The sequence below is a fragment of the Channa argus genome, chromosome 5 (assembly GCF_033026475.1).
Source record: "Channa argus isolate prfri chromosome 5, Channa argus male v1.0, whole genome shotgun sequence".
NCBI classification, from domain to species: Eukaryota; Metazoa; Chordata; class Actinopteri; order Anabantiformes; family Channidae; genus Channa; species Channa argus.
The window spans coordinates 7558675-7578578 of NC_090201.1; the positions used below are offsets into that span (position 1 = coordinate 7558675).

Below are 19904 nucleotides of genomic sequence, written 5' to 3' on the forward strand. Positions count from 1 at the left end.
ATAATTTCTTAAAGGTAGCTTTCCAAACTGCACCAAAGAATTTTACAATGATGGCCCCTTGCTTCAAAATATCAGTTTGAGACAATTTGTATCAGATTTCTGTATGTGGTGTCTTACAAATCAAAGCCAGTTGTTTGAACTTGGGGCCCAAGTCTTCCTGCATTATCTGAAATGAATCATCACTGGGAATTGTCATAGTGTCTAGGTCAGAGGGATCATCTGAGTCCCCTTCCTCCTCATAGAGGTGAGGTTCATAGTTGAGCAGATCATCCTCAATCTCCTGCAGAGTGGAGAGCCTCTGCAAAAAGTAAAAATCAGTCAAGCTAAACATAATTTTACTGCTGCAGGCTTACGTCACAGCACTACCAGTTCAGTAAACTGTATGTATTACCAACCCAATGGAGTAGTGTTTCGAGAGCAGCATCCAATGCATAGCTTGAGTCCCTTGTATAGTGGAAATTCACTGTGCCCATGTCTTCTTGCTGAACACAACAAGCTTACGTTAAGATCAAGTTTCTTTAGCTTCACAGTAACAGTGAGCAAAAAGTGAGCAACTTTTACTTTATCTGGTGGGTGTGGTAATAGCCATTGCCTACTGGAGAATTCAGGTTTTCTAGGATTAGAAAAGTTAAAACATGGGTAGCAAAGACATAAATATTTTAATGCACTGACCATCAGTGAGTGTGTATTTCCCTGATGCCAGTAGTCTTTGAACATGTAGGAGAAATTTTCACTTTGATGATCCCCAGAATTTTGAAAGGTGTCTTTCTCCATATCCTGTTGAAGACATTGACAAGAGCAACATTTTCAGTAAGGCTGCTCAGCAGCCTTTAAATCTTACATTTACAACAGTACTTGTACCAATGTATGTGGAGGAAAACTTAAAGATCAACTTGCTTTCTGTTCTGTTGGAGAGACCTAGTTTTGTTTTCAGTTTGCTATTCAGTGTTTTCAGTTTAACCCGTAATAACGGGGCAACTTGTCCTATGAATTCCCTCAGTACTCACCATTTTTGATAAGGACATGTATTGCGTTCCATCATAGTGACTTTGCCAGTTAAATGGGTCTTTGTATATAGCAATGGATACTACAGGTGACTGGAGGACAGAATCAGGTACCTTGAGGGGGAAAAATAGTAGAAAAATTATTCCTTGTGATTGCCCAGAAAGAAATATGCAAAGCTATCAATGACTTATTTGTAATTGTTTGAGTAATGACTTTGCAGTCCGTTCCTGGTTTCTCAATGTTTGATTTTAGAAGAGTATCTCCAGAGGAATCACTGATCTGCAAAGTTGCGAACTCTTTTTTGCAGGAGACGACAACCCCCATCAGCAGACCTATCAGATGGACAAAAAGTTTCAACATGAGTGAGTTTTAGAACTTCTCAGTACAGTGTATATACATAACAAAATGGCAGTGACTTTGTTTCTTACACAGGAGTAAAAAAAGTGATGCAAAGATTATGCCGAATGCACCAGATGCAGCTTTGGTGGCAATGTTTCTCTGTGTTCTGCAGTTAGGCATCACAGAGCAGTCACACACACAGTCACACTGAGGTTATAAACCCCAAACTGTCCCTGCATGTCAGAGATCTTCAGATCAATTATGTGTGAGCCAGCATTCACATCGGGCTGCTTCACCAAACCAACTGTGTAACCTGTGAGAAATGGTCACAAAATGTAGTGATTGTTTTTAGTATTGAATATTTGATATATATTTACTACACAGCCTAGGTTTCTCTACCATATGAGGGATCTAGTTTCCATTTTCCTTTAACATCCCCCAGCAGTTCAAATGTGAAAGGCCCTCCAAAAGGATATTCATCTAGGTCAAAGGCTGTGATGTTGGTGATAATTAGGTTGTGAGATGCACATACATCCAAATAGTCCATTGTCAGCTGTGGCACATTATCGTTTTCGTCGGTCACATGGATTTGGAGGGTAGATTTGCCTGTCAATGGTGGGTTACCTGTCCATGGGATTAAAAAAGAGAGAGGGAGAAAATGCAGACACCGATAAGCCGCAACATTGTGACCTTAAAAATGTCAGGGCAACATGGCCACTCCGAGCAGAGGTGTGCAGTTTGCAAAGGTGATAGAAGTACACAAATTCAAATACCCACTACAAGTACCACTTCAAATCTAATACACGAGTAAAAGTGCTTAGCAAATTATCTTTTTTAATTAAAGTACAATGGTAATGAATACAAAGAAAACAATGTATTTGCAAAATGTACAATGATAACTAAGATCACTGGTAAGGGTGGAGCTGATTTTAACACCACTTTGTGGTGACAGGTGATTAACTCATAATGATAAATCACCATTTATTAGTTCATACAAATTTAAAATAAACAACATTGTAACCACCAAGTGGTATTAATGCTGTGGCTGAGCCAATGTTGTAGGCCATCATTAGCTATGTTGTTTAACTTTTATAAACTTATCGATTTAAATAAATAAATGCAATCATTTTCCAACCATTAACTCTTTAATTATTTACCGTTATCCACTGCATGGAGCAAAATGTTGTAGACACCGTTAACAACATGAGGAGATTCTCTGTCTGGGGAGTTAACTGTAGTGATATCGCCAGTCTGGGGCTCCACCATCACCCAGCCAGCTGGATCATGTCCTACCTTGTACCTGTGGACAGACACAACATGTTTTATTATAGGAGGCTTTAGATCAAAGCTCACACATGTGAAAATTAACATCCTACTTACACAAAATCATGTGCGTGACTGGTGTCGGGATCGACTGCTGTCACTTTCTCAACCCAGGTTCCAGTGGGTGTGTTCTCCTTCAGCACAGCTTCTTTGACAGTCGGACTGAACACTGGAGGGTCATTGGCATCCTCTACCTCAATGATGACTTTTACAGAGTGAGGCTGGTTTGCACTTGAACCTTCACTTGTATCAATAGTCCAGAGACCTGAGGATGTCCTCTTCTTGACTTTACAAGAGACGTATGGTGCCTCATTGACCACTGAGATGGACAACTCCCTGTGTGCTCCCTTCTCAAAATCTAAAGGCTGAAATTAAACATGTATCAGTCAGGTTCACATACAAATCCCTTTTCCACAAAAGGTGGAAAATACAGGGAATTGCAAATAATTTGATACCTACCGGACTGGATTGTAAATATTACAAGGACAACATGGGAAATGTTATAACAGAGGCAGCTGCTTTGATGGGTTATATGTTGGGAGCCTCACACTTTTAAGGGATCAGATTTTTGCTATTTTGACTTGATGTTATTTCTGTACTGAAACATGATTTCAAATGTTTTGCAAATCATTGAATTCTTTAAAAAAAAAATTAACTACAAAAATGGTTTTGTGTGTAAATATTTGGACACTGCCCATAAGGACAGGAACGTACATACAAACATGTGTGTCATAATTACATGTACAGCTGGGTGTCACTGCAATGTAAAGCATGCATCCAAATAATCTAAACAGCACTTACTTTCACTACTGTCAGGATGCCATCCTTGGTGTCTGGGTCTAATTCAATCTTAAAGTGCTCTCCCTCATCACCCTGTATCGTGTACCTAGCTCTCCATGCTAAGCTGTTTGGGGTATCTTTGTCTGTAACATGCAGCTACAGCGGAGAGGAACCAATCTCATCCTCCTTTACTTTGCCAGTGCCCTAATGAATGAATCCAAGGTGCAGATGAAAGGAGAAAATGTAGAAATATGTTACTTCATATTGGTAACGTGTTCACCTAGACATCCAGCATACATGCTGTCTTTTTTAAGCTAATTTAAAATATTGTATACGATTGAATTAAGATGATCACTGTGATTATGATTAATGAATATATTTCTAATGTTGTTGAAACTGAAAAAACATACAAATGTGGAGTTATTACTGTATGCAACTCAAAATTTATACTCTAGATTATGTGTATGCACTTGACACAAAGACAATTTCCTTTTATGTGTTCTTGGCTGTGCCTGGCAAAAAGCAGTTTTCTGATTCTGAAAATGTTTATTGTGTCTTTTTGCGTTTGAAGGCAAGTAATTACATTAACATGTCAAGGGGGGGGTCAACGGGGGCCCAACAAAATATTTGCCCTGGGAAGTTTATGTAACCACGCCTACCGTTTGTCCGCTAATGGTTGGTAGGTGGTTGTTGCCATCCTGGACATAAATAACAACAGTAGTAGAACTGGACAGGCTGACTACTTCCCCATGGTCTTTGGTCTCCACCAGTAATGTGTACATTTTAGCCACCTAATAAAATCAAATGAACATCATTGGTGTCCTTTCACAAAACCAGTTGCTAAGCCATCCTATATTGAAATAATCTTAAACATCCTGCAAGAAATATAGATAACTCCTAACCCATATAAAATACATTCATTCAAGTCATTAAGCTCATCCCAACCTCATGTCACGTAATTAGAAAATGATCAAAGCAATAAAGCTGGACACAGGTCATAAGCTCCTTTCAGACATGTACTGGATTTCTGACATTATCCTGACTTTTGGGTGTATGTGTGAACAGAATTTTCCAAATAAACCGCTGCCGACATTATTCGGATTATATCCACTCGAGCCCCCTAGTGCAAAGTCGGTATTCTGCGCATAAAGTCGTCCCGAACCGGTTGGAGGAATAAAAGTGATCGAGTGGGCGTGTTTATGATGTTTTTATCGCTCAACTGCCGCTGTAGTCGAATGATTGAACCATTATTATTAGTTGCATGCATGTGATGTGCTGTAAAATAAAGACAGTTTCGGTTTTATTTCAAATTGTGCGTCGATCGAGCGGGTTTTCACACCTTCCCTCTCTCTCTCTCTCTGAGTTATAGCGGAACAGGAAATGCCACTATCACGTCCATCTATAAAATGTACTACACATCTCACTGTGGTTCTGACATATGAAAGACAATTTCCTGCCTCATGATCCAAACATCCTTTGAATGAAATTGCTCCGGACTCCGCATCAATGAAAAATTCAGTGTTTGCAGTGTTGGGAGAAGTATGTTTGATTTCATAGTGGAATGTGGAGTTTGGGGTCCCACTCTGGTCTCTGTCATGAGCCACAACTCTCAGGAGATCGGTGCCTGTTGCAAAATGACATAGATACAAAGAGAGGACTTTAGTAGATGGAGCGAGTAAGAAAACACAGCTGAGAGTGTATATTCTTTGATAAATTAACCTTGTATGCAATCTTCAGCTACATGTATTTCGTATAGATTACTCTGAAATCGTGGCGGGTTGTCGTTGATGTCCCGAATGGAAATCTCGAGTCCTAATTTAGTGTCAATTGCGAAATCTTTCTTTCTCACTTCAAATACCAGCTATAGTAAGAAAGACACTTAAAGTTAATTACACCATGAAGAAAAATTGATTATGCAGGATGTGGTGATTGTGATATTAAATTGGGTAAAACAAAGATCCAAAAATATTGTTACGTTTTAGTGTCTTTTTTTTTAAAATAAACCCTTGATAGAGATTTATAAAATTAATTGGGTTTTACTTTAGAAAAATGGGTATTATACACATCCCATATGCGCCATGTAAAGCAGCTGAATTTCTTTGCTTGCCAGACATTTAAAACAGTTCAACCACAGCTCATTGCTCAATTAGACAGCGCAATCAGCCTTAACAGTTTCCCATGTGTGCAGACTCATTAAGTCAATGTCATTAACCATGTGACATAGCTGAGATGCTGGTGTGAAATATGTGTTGAGGCAAACCTTAAGGAGTTTCTTTTCCTCATAGTCCACAGCTTTATGGATAATCAAGGCACCAGATTCTTTATCAATGGAGATGACTCCCTTTGGCTCCTCATCCGCTCCTTCCCCATAGAGATCAAAGTATACTAGATAGTCCCGCTCAATAATTATCTACAACAGAGCACCAGACAGTTTACAGTTGGCTTTTGAAAGGATAAGTCAGTTAAACATCTTAATGATGAAAAACCCACAATCTACAAAACATTTGGATAGAAGAGAGATAAACTGAAGTTTTAACCAGTGTCAAAGCAAGGCTTATTATAGGGAAATAAAGATAACAAACCAATGAGCAGACTGTCTCAAAAGCTTAGCATTCATATGTTTGGTAATTGTATTTATTACAATTCATTATATAATCTATTAGTGAAACTGTCTATTTGTTAAAATTTACTTGTGGATTTCTCACCTTGCCCAGCACATATGGGAAGGGCCCCGCATGCCCCTCCTCAATTGTAAAGGAGTTGATAATCCAAGAACGTCTTTGGCGGCTCAGCAGATCTGAGCAGGTAGCACTTGACAAATAGTAAACCTGCATAACAAACATAACCTGAAGTGCACAGTCAAGTTATAATATGTACAGAAGGACTGACTAACCCCTAACCCACAATTAAGATGTATAGTGCAGAGGAGTTGGTGAACAAGTTTCTATGAAGTGTACACATTCAAATAGGGACAGTGCAATAGTATTCTTTGCAATAAATGTGTGACCGTACACGAATAATATGCTGACCTATTGAAACACCTTGAAAAGTCACTGGCCTACATTTAAGCGTGTACTAGAAGTTAAACCAGATTGATGTGCTGCATAATTACCAGTTCCTAAGTGCACACGCACAGGCATTTTATCATTTGCACCTTATGTTTAACCATTCAAAATATTTGTATCATCTATGTGTGCATCAACAAGGTCAGTGTTACACTTACTGCAGTAGGACACTGACTTTAAAGAAAACATCAATTAAACAACATATTCTTTACCTTATAGCTCAGCAGACTACCAGAAAACAACAACTGAAAAAATGCAAATGCCTAATTTTTACACATAATTAAAACAGTTACTTTAGTCTTTAATTCTCCCAAAAACAAATGTGCCCCTTTAGGTAACATTCCAATAATCTATAATAGACATGCATAAACTCAATATTAACTTTAAAGTGATTACAAAAGAGGAAAAAAAAAGAATGGAAGTCAATGTTGCCACCTACCAAGAGGATAAAGCAGAGCATGTTGCTTGTTCAGTAAATCCAGCTCCAAGTATTCTAGGACTGACTTCCCTGATATTTGAGCAAAATAAGGTGAGACCCTGCCCCTTCTGCTTTACATACTCACATAATCACAGGTTACACTGTTTGGTGTGGCCATACATTGTGAGAACCTGTTTGAGCTTTACAATGATAAAAGTAGGAAGATTTGGGGAAATTTGTATATTTAGACTTATCTTCTAATAAGTACACTCTCTCAAAGGGCTGTTTCAGAGTTAAGCTTCGTTTTAGGGTTTTAGCTGTGAATGTTGAGATTATAGTAAGGGGCCAGGGAATGTGTTACGTCAGTAAATGTCCTCACAGCTATACAAAGACACATCTGTGCATGGGTGTGTACAAGTTATTACTCACATTATAGGGACTTAAATATGACTACACAATCACTTGTGGGAACATGGCTTTTCTCATGGGGACAAGATGCTGGAAATCATTAAATTTCACTGTGATGACTTGGTTTACGATTATGGCCTGTTTTACTTTATGTTAGGGAAAGTCTCCAGGAAATAAATGTAAGTCAATGTAATATCCCCTAAAGTTTTGGAAACCAGACTCTCTCACTCTCTTTCTGTGTGTGTGTGTGTGTCTGTGTGTGTGTGTGTGTCTGTGTGAGACTGTTTGCTCATGCTGTTGAGAACCGAACAATGGTTGCAGCAGTCAGGGTTTTCAAACACTGTCTTATAGTTGCTGACCCACAGCACTCTGGTCTCAGCACTCTGCAAACTTGACTAGTTTGAGAGGTTTTTTTTATGACGTTGAACTTCAGGTTATTTTGTGGCATCCTCAAGGTTCCCCTGAAGCAACATTTTTAACTGTTATCTACAAGCACAGCCAGCTAAAATATCCGGGAAAAGTTTTGTTATTTTTGGAAACATATGAATAGATGTTACAATTTCTTTATTGTTCAAGCAAAGGAATCTGGTTAAACATTGAAATTATTGGCAAAAAAACGACAGGACAATGCATTACTTTAAAAAATTATGCAGTTAAAAGTCAGAAACCTTCTGTCCAGGTCCCACAAGTCCAGGTCCCACTTCATTCAATTATGTTTTTTAAATTGAATGTTTGCTCTACTGTACTGTGCTCATGTTCATACTGTACAAAATTCATTATTTATCACTGACAAGTCAGGTAAGAAACATGAGGAAAACAATCCTATCCTTTAAAACATGCCATAATGGGAATTAAACAGATGTGAAATAACCACAAATCTCCTCATTTTCAGTTCAAGGCCTTCAAAAGTTCATGGCTTCCAAACACACACATAACACCTACAACCTACAAGTAAGACAGTGAACATTGACTTGGCTTCTTGCAATAGTTTGCATGCCAAAGCCTGATTTTCAGCCTCTGGCCATGGTGTCAGCAACTGTAGTTGATTATGTGAAAGGGTGAGTCCTACGAAGACAAGGATGAAGATCCAAGAAGACTTTTCACAATCTCTTTATCTGGAGGTGCAGCAGTCTTCGTGACATTGCTAGTGTGTGTTTCCTCATCGTCCGACCCAACTACAGGAGTGCATCCTCCGTTAGCACTGGTGGTTTGACTGTCAAAGGATGAGTGTGAAGATATGGAGGACATGCGGGACTTAGCTTCAAGACCCTCAAGGACGTGTCGAAAGAGGCCATTACTGATGACTTCTTCATTGTTGTTGTTATGTTGGACTGTGAATCAGATGGAAGGATTGAGTTTTGCCGTTAAATCCAATAATCTCAGTTCTAGTTGTGGTTTTTCATACCTGGCAAAGGGGACGTCAGCATTCCCTCTTCTCCTCCAGAACTGAAAAAGACATCTAAAGCCTCTTGGTCAGAGATGTCAATCAGTTCCATCTGGTCCAGCAAGTCCACGTTCACCTCCATAGATGAGATGCTTCCAATGGGGGCTGCAAGAGAAGAGGAAGGTAAAAAATGTTTATGTCTGAAAGTGCATGTAATCACAGAGATGCTACCAGTCCAACTCACGTCTCTTGTAGTCTCTGATGCAAAGGTGCGCAGAGGACAGGTAGACGTCCACATCATGCTGGAAGACCTCTTCAAAAAAGCGCTGTCTTTCTCTCAGCTTTTGCTGTTGTGCTGTGTCCACATCTGGCAGCCTCTGGCCACGTTCATTCTCGGCTGATAATCACAACAGCAGGATCCAAAGTTAGTTTTCAGCTCAGATTAAGTTTTCAGGTCAAGTTTTGTACCTAACACCAGGAGCCTTGAGGTGAGCCAGCATGTAAGAATGCACCACACAGGCTGATTTCATGGACTAGTTCCTCCACTCTGAACCTGAGAGATTACGTGGTGTTGTATAGCATAACATGACACATACTGCAGTTTAGACCTACTTTGCAAACACACGGGCATCTAATGTTGTAGCCAGAAGGGGGAGACATTGAGCTTTAAGTATTATATTCCCACTTTTTTGGACTCTGAGATTGTCAGTTGAAATGGAACACAGCAAGGACATGTAATGATAAACTCTAAACATCTTAATTTGTTCCCATGTTTCCACTTAATGTTCATTCCTGTGGATCATGACACCTTACTGATAAAACACATAACTCTAATTAAACAACTTGTGCATTCACACTGTAGAAATTTTAAATCTGTTCTGATTGATTTACAAATGGGTAAGTTGACATTCTACATTTTGAGGGAAAAATACACATTGACTTACACAGTAACATGAAATGATGGAGAATCATTTAAACAAGTAACTGGATTCCACAGACTGTTTTCTTCACACAGGAAGAAAACAACACAGTGTTGATCTCCTGCTCAACACAGGAGCTTTAGATGTGTTGATTGGTGGGCAGAGTCAAGCTATTTCCCCTTGTTTCCAGTCTTTGTGCTTAGCTGAGTGTATCCCAGCTGTACCTTCTTATTTATCTCATTATTAGTTTGGTGATTCGACTCAACCTTCATATCTAACCTGCAGCAAGAAAGTCTTCCACTGCTTTTAAATGTGCTGACAGATTATACCTTGCATATTTCAGCACATACCAGACCAGGGCTGCGGCGTCTTTTCATGCTGAATACTTGCTTTATTAGAATTCCTCCGTTTAGAGCAGTGTTTGACGTTTAAGAACTATTACAAGCAGTTGGGTGGGGCTGAACTAATTGGATGAGGCTTTCAGGCCGTGTCTAAACTGGGAAGTTTATCTGGCCTGTGTTGAGAGCAGAAGTCCCGGCAGCTCCATAAATACCCCACTGTGTGATGGAGACAGAAAAGACATTCTGCTCAGGATGTTTACAATATCACAAAATGGAGAGACTCCAGGGAATTTCTCTTGTCTCTGACCATATGAAGATACGCTCACTGAGACAACTTTTCTTTAATGCTCTCATAGCGAAGTACACGTTCAACTGCTACTGTCAGAGAACCAGCAAAAGATGTCTCCTTGTAGCATCAACAGGTGGCTTTTCTTCAGTGTGCTGCATCAGCACAGTCTTCTCCAAGTCATGCCCGGACACAAGTCTGTGGTGACAGCAGGACACAAGGCTGTGACTGCAGCTCTGCTGTTTGACAGCCTGCCTCCTGAGTGCAGGGACCTCTCTGGCTCTGGGCTCAGACAGGCAGGAGGTAGCAGAGGAAGGGGAAAATTGGGACTGGGCAGAATATGTCCAGTATGTCCATGTTGACAGAGGCCCAATAGGAATGATATTCCTCATAAAAGTAAACTGCAGCATGTGATGAACTGAAAATATCTGCCTCAGTGAGGTGATGATTTCATTGAGTCATTTCCATCTTTCCTTTTTACCAAAGAGTACAAAGCAGGTATGACTACAACTATTGTTCAGGCCACTGGTTACTACTGATTATGTAACAAATGGGTTTGACAGCATGTCACACAATACCACAGTTCTTTCTTAGTTGCATGAGAGAATCAGTGTGTCGCATTTATGAAAGCAGGAATAGTGGTTACACAATCAGAAACACAAGGGAGGAGTGCTGACCAAGCAAAGCTTCTCATCAGAGGCGTGTGTTTGGATCAAAAGAGCCTCGTGTTTATTGTGAACAAACAAACCACACACTTTGTTCGGGTGAATGACCTACTTTTCTTTGTTGGTAACACAGGTAATTGTTAAAAAGTGTTTTTGTGTGGCAGTTGTGTCTAAGAAAATAATGTTTTTCATTACAGGCTAAGGGTTTAAGTGAACTGCTTCATCCTGGAGGTTTCCCCACTCAGTTAAACCCTGATTGATCACACCATTGATTGTTTCTTCTTAAAAGGGGGAGCCTGTGGAGAGCTGAAGGTTAGCTACAGATGCATATCCTCACATTGATTTGCTTTCCTATCCTGTTCTTTTTTTCCACCGAATCGTTTTGATCGATAAGACTTCTCTATGCGGACGACCCCTGTGACCTCTGAGATGCACAACTCACATGGGTAAATCTTCTGTCACAAGAAAACCATTGCCACAGTGTCCACTGCTGATGACATCACATGTCTGGTCTCCAGCAGCCCCACCACAGCCCACTTCAGTTTCAGACCACAAGACGTCTGAGGGGTCTGTGGCTGCTCAAGAAAGAGGACAGACAGAAACTGTAAACAACCTTTGGGCATGAGCTTGACCTAATATTCTGTCTTTTTGTTCTTTCTCTCTTTAAGTCTCTTCGTCTTTCTTTCTTTCTATCAGTCTTTTTGCCTTTCTCTTTCTGTGTCTTGGCATGTCATTCTTTTCCCTATCAAAATGTCTTCAAAATCTTTTAAATGTTTTAATACTTTTTTCCTGTCATTTAGTCTTTCCATAGGTTCTTCCGTTTCTCTCAGTCCCTCAAGTCTTTTTACTTTTCCTCTTTTCTGTCCTCTGCCTTTGTTCCTATCTTCTCACTCTCTATTTTGAGTCATTGCCTTTTTATCGACATTTGTGTCTTGTTCTTTGTCTCTATCTTTTTTCTCTCTTTCTTTCTTTCTTTCTTCTTTCCCATTTCATCCTTCCTGTGGGTGCGTAGGGACTCAAGGAAGAAAAGGTCATAGATCAGGGTTTAGGACCAGCTGGACTTGCAGAATGACTGAAAGAGACAGAAAGATAGACACAGACAGAGTGGGCTGGACAAGTCTGCCTGTCACTCTGCTTCCCCACATGAAGACAAACTCAGATCCTCCGCTCAGGGGGCAGACATAGAAAAGGCTCATTCAGAGCCAGACAAAAGCAGAGATGTAAGGGAAAAGGACTGGCCTGCACGCCATAGAGATGATGCCAGTTACAGGAAATCATTTTGGACGTAGTGGAGGGGGCATGTTCAGTCTGTAATTTTATGCATAGAGCTTATAGATGTTAGTGAAAAATTGTATCATATTGTCAAATAAAAGAAATCAGTATGTGTGTACTGTAAAGAACCCCAATGTTTCTGCTTTTGTTTAATTTAGATGAAAACTGAGTCCTAATGAGACAGACTCCTGAAAAGACGGGGGCAAAGCTGCCAGCAGATGTACATCAGCTGATATAGAGATCATTAAGGGCTCTATACTGTCTTCTATTTGACTATATCTTATCTTAACAGAGCACATTTTCTAGTGTAAAAACAACATAAATGCAAAAGTTCAGATCAATGTCTGTTTTAATTTAGAATCAGAAAGATGTGTGTCTTTCCTCTGTCACATTTCTAAGAACAAGACCCTGAAAGGCTGGTTTCGGGGAAAGACAACTGAGACAACACATTCATCCTGTGGCTAAATGAAGGGATAAGAGGGTTCAGTGTCACCCACAGGCTGCCATTAGTTCATCACTATGCAAAAAGAAACTGTGAGGTCAGAGGCAGAGTCCCCTGTGATGAGGACGCGGGAAGGTCAGTGTAGAACACAGCAACACAGCTCTTCTCAACATGTGTGAAGTGTCCCTGTTAAAACCGCTCTATTGGTTGGACAGTACTTCTGCGTGTTGACTTAGCCGTCATACCATTAGACTTAAACAGCAGACTACCAAAATTAGCATCAAGCACTGCAGCGACAGTGGTTTAAGCAAAACACGTCATGACTTATCACTTTCCCCCTGTTTTTCATGTAGACCAGATCTTGACTACGGAGGACCCAAAATGTCTTGTTTATCCATAAATAGTAAATAACCTTATAATACAAACAAAATGAAATCATACATGAAGGTTATATATAGAGATAAATGATACTATAAATACAATAATATATAAAGCAGAAATACACATGTAAAAACTCTTAACCAATCAATATGAAAATGTATGTAACAAAACTAAACACATGACAAAATAAATTAAAAATATTTATTTTATTATCTTTATTTTGCTGTAAATGCTTAGTCAGTACTCGTGTAGCTCCTATTTCCCCTCTGTCAAAAACACTCTTAGGCTCTACATTTAAAAAAGAACCAGCCAGCTTCGCTGACTACTGATCACTGTGACCGAAACTCTGAGGTAATACTTGTTTGAGCTGAGACCACAGTGAAAAGACCGGCTGCTCTTTGGTTTGATGGAGGAAAGAGGTTTTCTTTCACATGGATAGGTTCCCAACTGCAACAAGAAAGGAAAGAGAAGCTTTACACACGGAGTGGCAGCTAGAAGAGTGAGGCAGCAAAGGTCAGAGAGGACAGCAGCAATTGTGAAAAAAGGCTACAAATGAGAAGGAAAACATCTACAGTATGTGGAAAAAGAGGTTAGCCAAGAGCAACGCAACACAAGGCAGTGAGTTGGCGAGAAGTAGATGATGGAGATAGGGAATTCTGCACATGTTTATTAGTTAAAGAGGACGTCTGGATGTTACTGGGAGTTTCTTCCCTACAGCACAACATAGACCTCACCAGCAGGAGCATGCTGCAACAGTTTGCAGCTGCTCTTTAATGGACCAGTCACTTTGCTAAAGCTGATACAGTAATTAATGTCTCAGTGGTCATGAAGTGCAACTGATGTAGTGCTGATTTGTCTCATAATATCATGCTTAATAAGACATGTGGTGCTTTTCCACATCCTGGGCAGCACATCCTGAAGCTCAGAGTCAGCCCTGTTTTTATTAGCCAAGGGAAGGCTAATAAAAATCTATCTATCTATCTATCTTTCTATCTATATTTCTATCTATCTTTCTATCTTTCCATCTCATGGCTGCACTTTAAAAAAACACTGTATAACACCAGTGCTTGTATCTCATTCCTCAACACAGAAAATATCTTGAATGTGAGTGGAACAGACAGGTGGCCATGCTTGTAAAATTTCAATTCTGGAGACTATGCAGTTCCTCTGTCTCACAGTTTTATTTTTGGTTTCTCTCTCTCACTGTTTTCACTCCAAAAAAGTGGGCATTTACTGGGCTCCAGTTGCAAGCACAGTGAATTATTTATGGCAGCTGTTGATCTGGCCGTTTTTGCTGGGACAAAGCAGTGTCCAGCACCATCAGGACAACAATGACATCAGTGTTAACCCTCTCCTTGCTTCCCTTTTGCCTGAAATACAACCAGACTGACAATAGGACTGTTTGTAGGTCAGCAGTCTGTCCCACTGCCCTCTATAAGCTCACAAACAGCCTGCCATGAGTTCTTATCAACACAATAGGCTTCAGCAGCTGACAAAATACCAACATATTTCCTACTTTTAAAAAAATATTCTTATTCAGAACGACTATTACTGACCAATCATATAAGATTATTAAGTATCATTGAGAAGTTCAACCAGCCAGTAGATCTTAAATGTCTGTGATGGGATCAGTAAAGTAACACAGGCTTTTGAGTTTGTTCAAAGTGAAGAGCAACAAAGCAGGGGTCTCTTTGCCTTTGAATTAATAATCAAATCACATGTAATCACAGTGAAAAACCTTCAATAATTCAGTAAAGGTTGCTTAAGTTAATCCTCTGTGTCTGAGGGTTGGGATTAGGGGTCTAACAGGACAAACTTCTTTCCCCAATAAAATCCTCACATTCACGTTAACATTCATGCTGCTCCCAGTTATTCTTGGAAAGTCTGCCCCTCCTCTCCCCATATTTGTGGAGGAGGTTTAAAGATTTTTTGTCTTTTTAGCTAGAAGAACTGTAGGAATGTTTTGTTAAAGTCAACACAGTCTCTCAGACATTTCTTTTCTATTTGTTGGGACTGTGGCAGGGTGGCCTGCAGATTCTGTATTGGCTACAGTGAACGTGAAGTTACATCATGCTGTGATAACTGTGGGGGACAGGGGTACCATCTTGTGAGCTCTGTGTTCAGCCTGCTACAGTGGTTACCTACATTCCTTTTTTGATTTCACTGGGCTAAAATGAGTTTCAAGTGTTACTACCATTTTGTCCCATCTCTTACAGTAAGCAACTGCAAGAGCCAAGTAAAATTCTCACTATATAATTATCTGAATGTTGGTTTTATTCTTTTGCTTGTTAATGTATTTGTTTTGTTTGTGTTTGAAAATGTCCTTGCACATTTATTGTCTTATTAGGCTGTGCATTTGGGTGGAGCTATACTGGAATCAATCAACAATTGCTTGTTGAAAACCCTGTTTTTAAAATTAGTGGGCTGTGTAAATAATAAATAATGTATAGCCTAGTTTGATTAAAAAAGGTTTTTTTGAAAAGTTTATTTTCAACTGGCTGCCAGCCACAAAAAGGTTGGAACAGGGACAACAAAAGCCTGAAAAAGTTGTGTGATAATGAAAAAAAAAAAAAACATCTGGTGGAACATCTCACTACTTAAGGTTAATTGGCAACAGGTCAATCAAATGGTTGACATTGACCTGAGTCGTTAAGGAGTAAAGATCAGAGCAGTTTGGAGCAGTATGATTCAAAGGAGGCCTTAAACTGTTGTGGAGCTAAAATCCTACATCAAGCTAAAAATAAACAAAAAGCTTTTAAATCTAAAGCAATTGATCTACTCAGTTCCCAAACACTTACACACTGTGATGCAATACAGTGGTAACAACATTTTTAATATGTGGTTTTACATATTTTGTATCCACCAACTCCTGGGAGAAATATGTGAGTCGTTTATTGCTAAATTTTCCACTGTTCTCCAGCACAAAATACTGTAACCAACTGTAAGAAGCTGGAATGAGGACAGTGGTGCAAACTAACAATTGTGTAGACTTCAAAATCTGAGCATTTATTTGTTTAATTGAACTACTTGTTTGTCGATAATGTTAATTGATACAGAAATAGTTACAAATTATGCTTTTTGTTGATGAACGAATCTCTTACCTAACTATTTGCTGTTGTGTGTGCAGAGTAAGGTTTCAACAGTAAAGCTGGGAGATTTAAAATAGCCTGAAAGTTGATGGAACATTTGTAGAGGTGTTTCCCACTTTGATCATCTGACAAATCAGTTTTCTCCTTTGGATATTAGCGCTTCAGTAAACAAACCAAATGACTGATCCGTCCTTTTGATTCAATGATTAACTGACCAAACAGGTGAATTTGTGTTCACTTGAGTAAACAATGTTGTTTTCTCTTTTTAGGGCTCAGCTTATGCTTGGAGGACTTAACTCTGTCTGTACACGTAGGATTTAGCCGAACAGAGATGACAGACTTGTTTTGATTTCACAGGCTGTTTTGTGTAATCACACACAAATGCACATAGAATTAAGTTTAAATGCTGAAATGCCATTAGGCGTCGAGTGTAAAGGTAAATTTTTGGTATTTGCACCATTTGAGATATTGTCACATTGGCAAGTAATGGTCATCCTGTTTATATTCCTGTGTCTGAAACAGCGCAACACAGTTTTCACACTTCTGTTTCATCAACAATGACTGAACAGCTGGAAATCTGCATTTTATTTATATAATTAGATTTAATGTCTGTGTTTATTGAGAAGAGACAGGAGCCCTAATGAATCTTCACTGACATTAAACCTCAAGAAAGTTTTTTTTTGTCTTTTCTCCATGTTTGTTCCCACTTATACACAACACTACATCCTTAAAACTGTGTTAAAAATGTACAATGTTTTTGATTTCTCATTTCCTAATAAAGATCTGAATGCTGAGAAATGTTTTTAACTGCAATCATCATGTTGTTATTGGCAGTGGAAAAACAGTAGTCTTCAGGTAATATGACAGGGGTCACTTTAAGTGATGAAAACATACCCTGCAATTTTACATTTTTCTTCACTCTCTAACAATTCTCTTATTGTTTGTGGCTGCAGGAAACAGCTGTATTCAGCAAAAATGTCCCACCATCTCTCACCTGGCACCCAACAGCACACAGTCAAAGTTATTGGCCATCTTATTTAAAACGAATGAGGTGGCCAAAACTTTCGAACCACCTCTTCTTATAATGCACTCCACAACGATCCCACTACTCACTTTGACCTCAATTAGAAACACAAAGTGGAACTGCCAACTGTAAACTGTCACAGTTTCAACCTAACAACTGAGAAATTATAACCTTGTAAAAGTATAATTCATAGCAGAGCTGCTTTATTGGATTGCCTTAAATTGCACAGGTGGTCATAATGTTATGCCTGATCAGTGTATCTGCTAGGCCATTAACAAATTATAAAAGTGAAATTGTATGAATTGTTTACAGCTTGTTTGCATTGCCCTGCGGTGCCTAGAAAATTTGTTTTTATATGTTCCAATCATAATTTCATTTTCTAGATTATTCATCATACAGGTGTTATTAAACAACAACAATGAATCTAGTTTAATGACATTTAGTCCAACAAACAATTAAAAACACATCAGCCAGACACACTCATCCACTGGGTGACATGCTTCTTCATTCCAAAGCATGGCAACGACATATTTTTAACAAATGTTGCCCCATAATGCTCCAAATCACCATGACTCAGTACAGCTGTCTGAAGTAAGCCTGTGCACGTCAGTGCACGTGCAAGATCTCCAGTGGAGTTATAGTGATTCACATTGTTTTGGACAATATTTTGTTATAAATATGTTATTTACAATATATGGCACAGTCAAACAACCTAATTCAGGATGCAGACAGGTACAAAAATTGAAGAGCTTCATTACTATTTTTTTTTTTTATTGTGGACAATACCATTAATTTAGACAATAACTGAAAGCATCTTTTTAATAAATATAAATAAAGTGTGGTATTAGCCTGTGAAATATCCTTTAAGTCACTGTTCTTAATTGTAAAACATAAACTAATTTAGAATTGTTAAAACAACCAAACTAACACTCATTAAAAAGCATCTACCTTCTCGGTCCATCACATCTAAGGGAACTGAGCTAAAAATACATGACGAGTAGAAGCAATTTTTCAACATCAAACATCCAGCCTGTCATTTAAGTCAGTAACTTTCCCCAGCTGATATGTTCTTCTCCCCACAGTGGCTCTCTGGCACATTCCCCCAATTATCAAAACATGGCTAAATTGTAATGAGGTACAGAGGCCAGGGCCGAGCAGCAGAGGGGAGACATCTTCTCTGGAGTCCCAACCCAGATCCTTTTTAGCCTCATGAAATCACACATTGATCTCACTGTGACTTATTTAATTTCAGGTCCTATCTGGGTTGGCATGTCTGTGGAACAAGCTGCAGACACCACTGCAGTCAGTCAACTCTGATGAGATCTGCAGGCACAATCCCATTAGAAATTAGAGATCTTTGTCAGGAGCTGTGCAGTGGCCCTAATCCAGGCCTGCCTCAGTGTGTGTGTGTGTGTGTGTGTGTGTGTGTGGGAATGCATCCCAGATCCTGTGCAATGAGAGTGTGACCTATTCACTTGGTATTAGTGAACATTACTCACGGTGATGACTCAACATTCCTGTCTGATTTTTGGCTGGCACAGCACTCGTACTGGTCACTTCAGGGAACATCAACACAATGGCAGGTACTTAATACTGGCTAAGCTGTCACACTGGCTTCCACATTATATCTGACACACAGACACACACACACACACACACACACGCACACACTCATTTCATGTTTGACAGTGATTGAACAGTAAATAATGTTGCCTTGAAGTTAAAAGTTTGAAGAAACAAGTCAATCAGTCCTAAGTTTCATTTAACACAGACAACATTTTATATAAACATTAAAAAATGTTTTCAATCTCTACATCCCTGCACATTACAGATACAACAACTGCAAACACACACACACACGCACACACTCACAGAAGCTGTAGATGTCGCCTGAGTCTTCTGCCTTAAATTTTCGATCTGTCTGGCCTGTACTTCTGATGACCAAATATAGAAATGAACTTTCTACTCTCTAATGTATAGATCTAAAAATAAAAACTAACGGCACATACTTGTGATCCCATCCTGACACATCCACTTGAACTAAAAGATAAGTTAGTGCAAAAGAAAAGTTATTTTTAAACATGATTTACTCACAGGGGAGGCATTTGTTGTGCAGGTTTGCTGAAGAAGAGCTCATGTTGCTGTAGAATCAAAAGAACTAGAAATAATAAATCAGTGTATCAGTGTGTGATGGCCAGTCAGCCCTGTGAGAGTTCAGCAGAGAGGCTGCTGAAGATCATCTCCCAATTCCTATGCTCACTTGCAACTGCTCCAAAGTGACTGACGCTGGCTGCCACACTGCTGCTCTCCTTCGCCTGCTTTCCTCTTTGCCCTCAGTGGATACTAAGCCTCTTGGCTGAGGCGAGAACAAGTTTGTGGATTCATGGAGCAGACCAGCTGACCAATGACAGTGAGAAGGGAGGAGCTGGGAGGGCAGGATTGAGAAGAGGGAAGGAGGGATTTTATGTAACGGAGTGGAAAATACCAAGGAGGGACAGATACATGCCTTTGTTATTTTAGTCTCCTTACACCCCCTCCCTCACCTCATCCCTGTCCTTTCTGCATCTTATTCTGTCTCCCTGTTTTGTTACTCTCTCTCTCCTGTGTCACCTTCAGGGTCAAGTCATGTCAAGAACGAGTAAAATTTCAGCTACCAGTTATTGTGGTGTTGTCATACAGCTTATTTCTTAATAATGACATCATAATAATGCTGATGTCAACCGTTTATTTATTTGTTCTTAGATTTTACTGCTAAAAAGACA

The 19904-nt window shown here is 39.4% G+C and overlaps 1 protein-coding gene and 1 pseudogene across 1 annotated transcript; both read right to left on the reverse strand.

The window, feature by feature from the left end:
- Positions 1–32: 32 nt before the first annotated feature.
- On the reverse strand, positions 33–4856 carry LOC137127443 (cadherin-like protein 26; annotated as a pseudogene).
- Positions 4857–7885: 3029 nt separating this feature from the next.
- Positions 7886–19520, reverse strand: si:ch211-253b8.5 (dysbindin). The gene is made up of 5 exons (XM_067504429.1): positions 19403–19520; positions 19237–19300; positions 8967–9119; positions 8744–8887; positions 7886–8669 (listed from the first exon to the last, which is right to left on the reverse strand). Exons 2-5 carry the CDS (start codon positions 19277–19279, stop codon positions 8404–8406), a joined length of 606 nt encoding a protein of 201 aa, XP_067360530.1. The 5' UTR covers positions 19280–19300; positions 19403–19520; the 3' UTR covers positions 7886–8403.
- Between the last annotated feature and the right edge of the window lie 384 nt (positions 19521–19904).

What these genes read in the sequence shown, in the direction of transcription:
- si:ch211-253b8.5 (XM_067504429.1), bottom strand. Translation starts at nt 19,279, where the DNA reads ATGAGCTCTTCTTCAGCAAACCTGCACAACAAATGCCTCCCCT. An exon ending in GCACAACAAATGCCTCCCCT is followed by an intron (nt 9,120 to 19,236) that starts GTGAGTAAATCA and finishes TGTGATTATCAG; the next exon opens with CCGAGAATGAACGTGGCCAG. An exon ending in CATCAGAGACTACAAGAGAC is followed by an intron (nt 8,888 to 8,966) that starts GTGAGTTGGACT and finishes CTTCTCTTGCAG; the next exon opens with CCCCCATTGGAAGCATCTCA.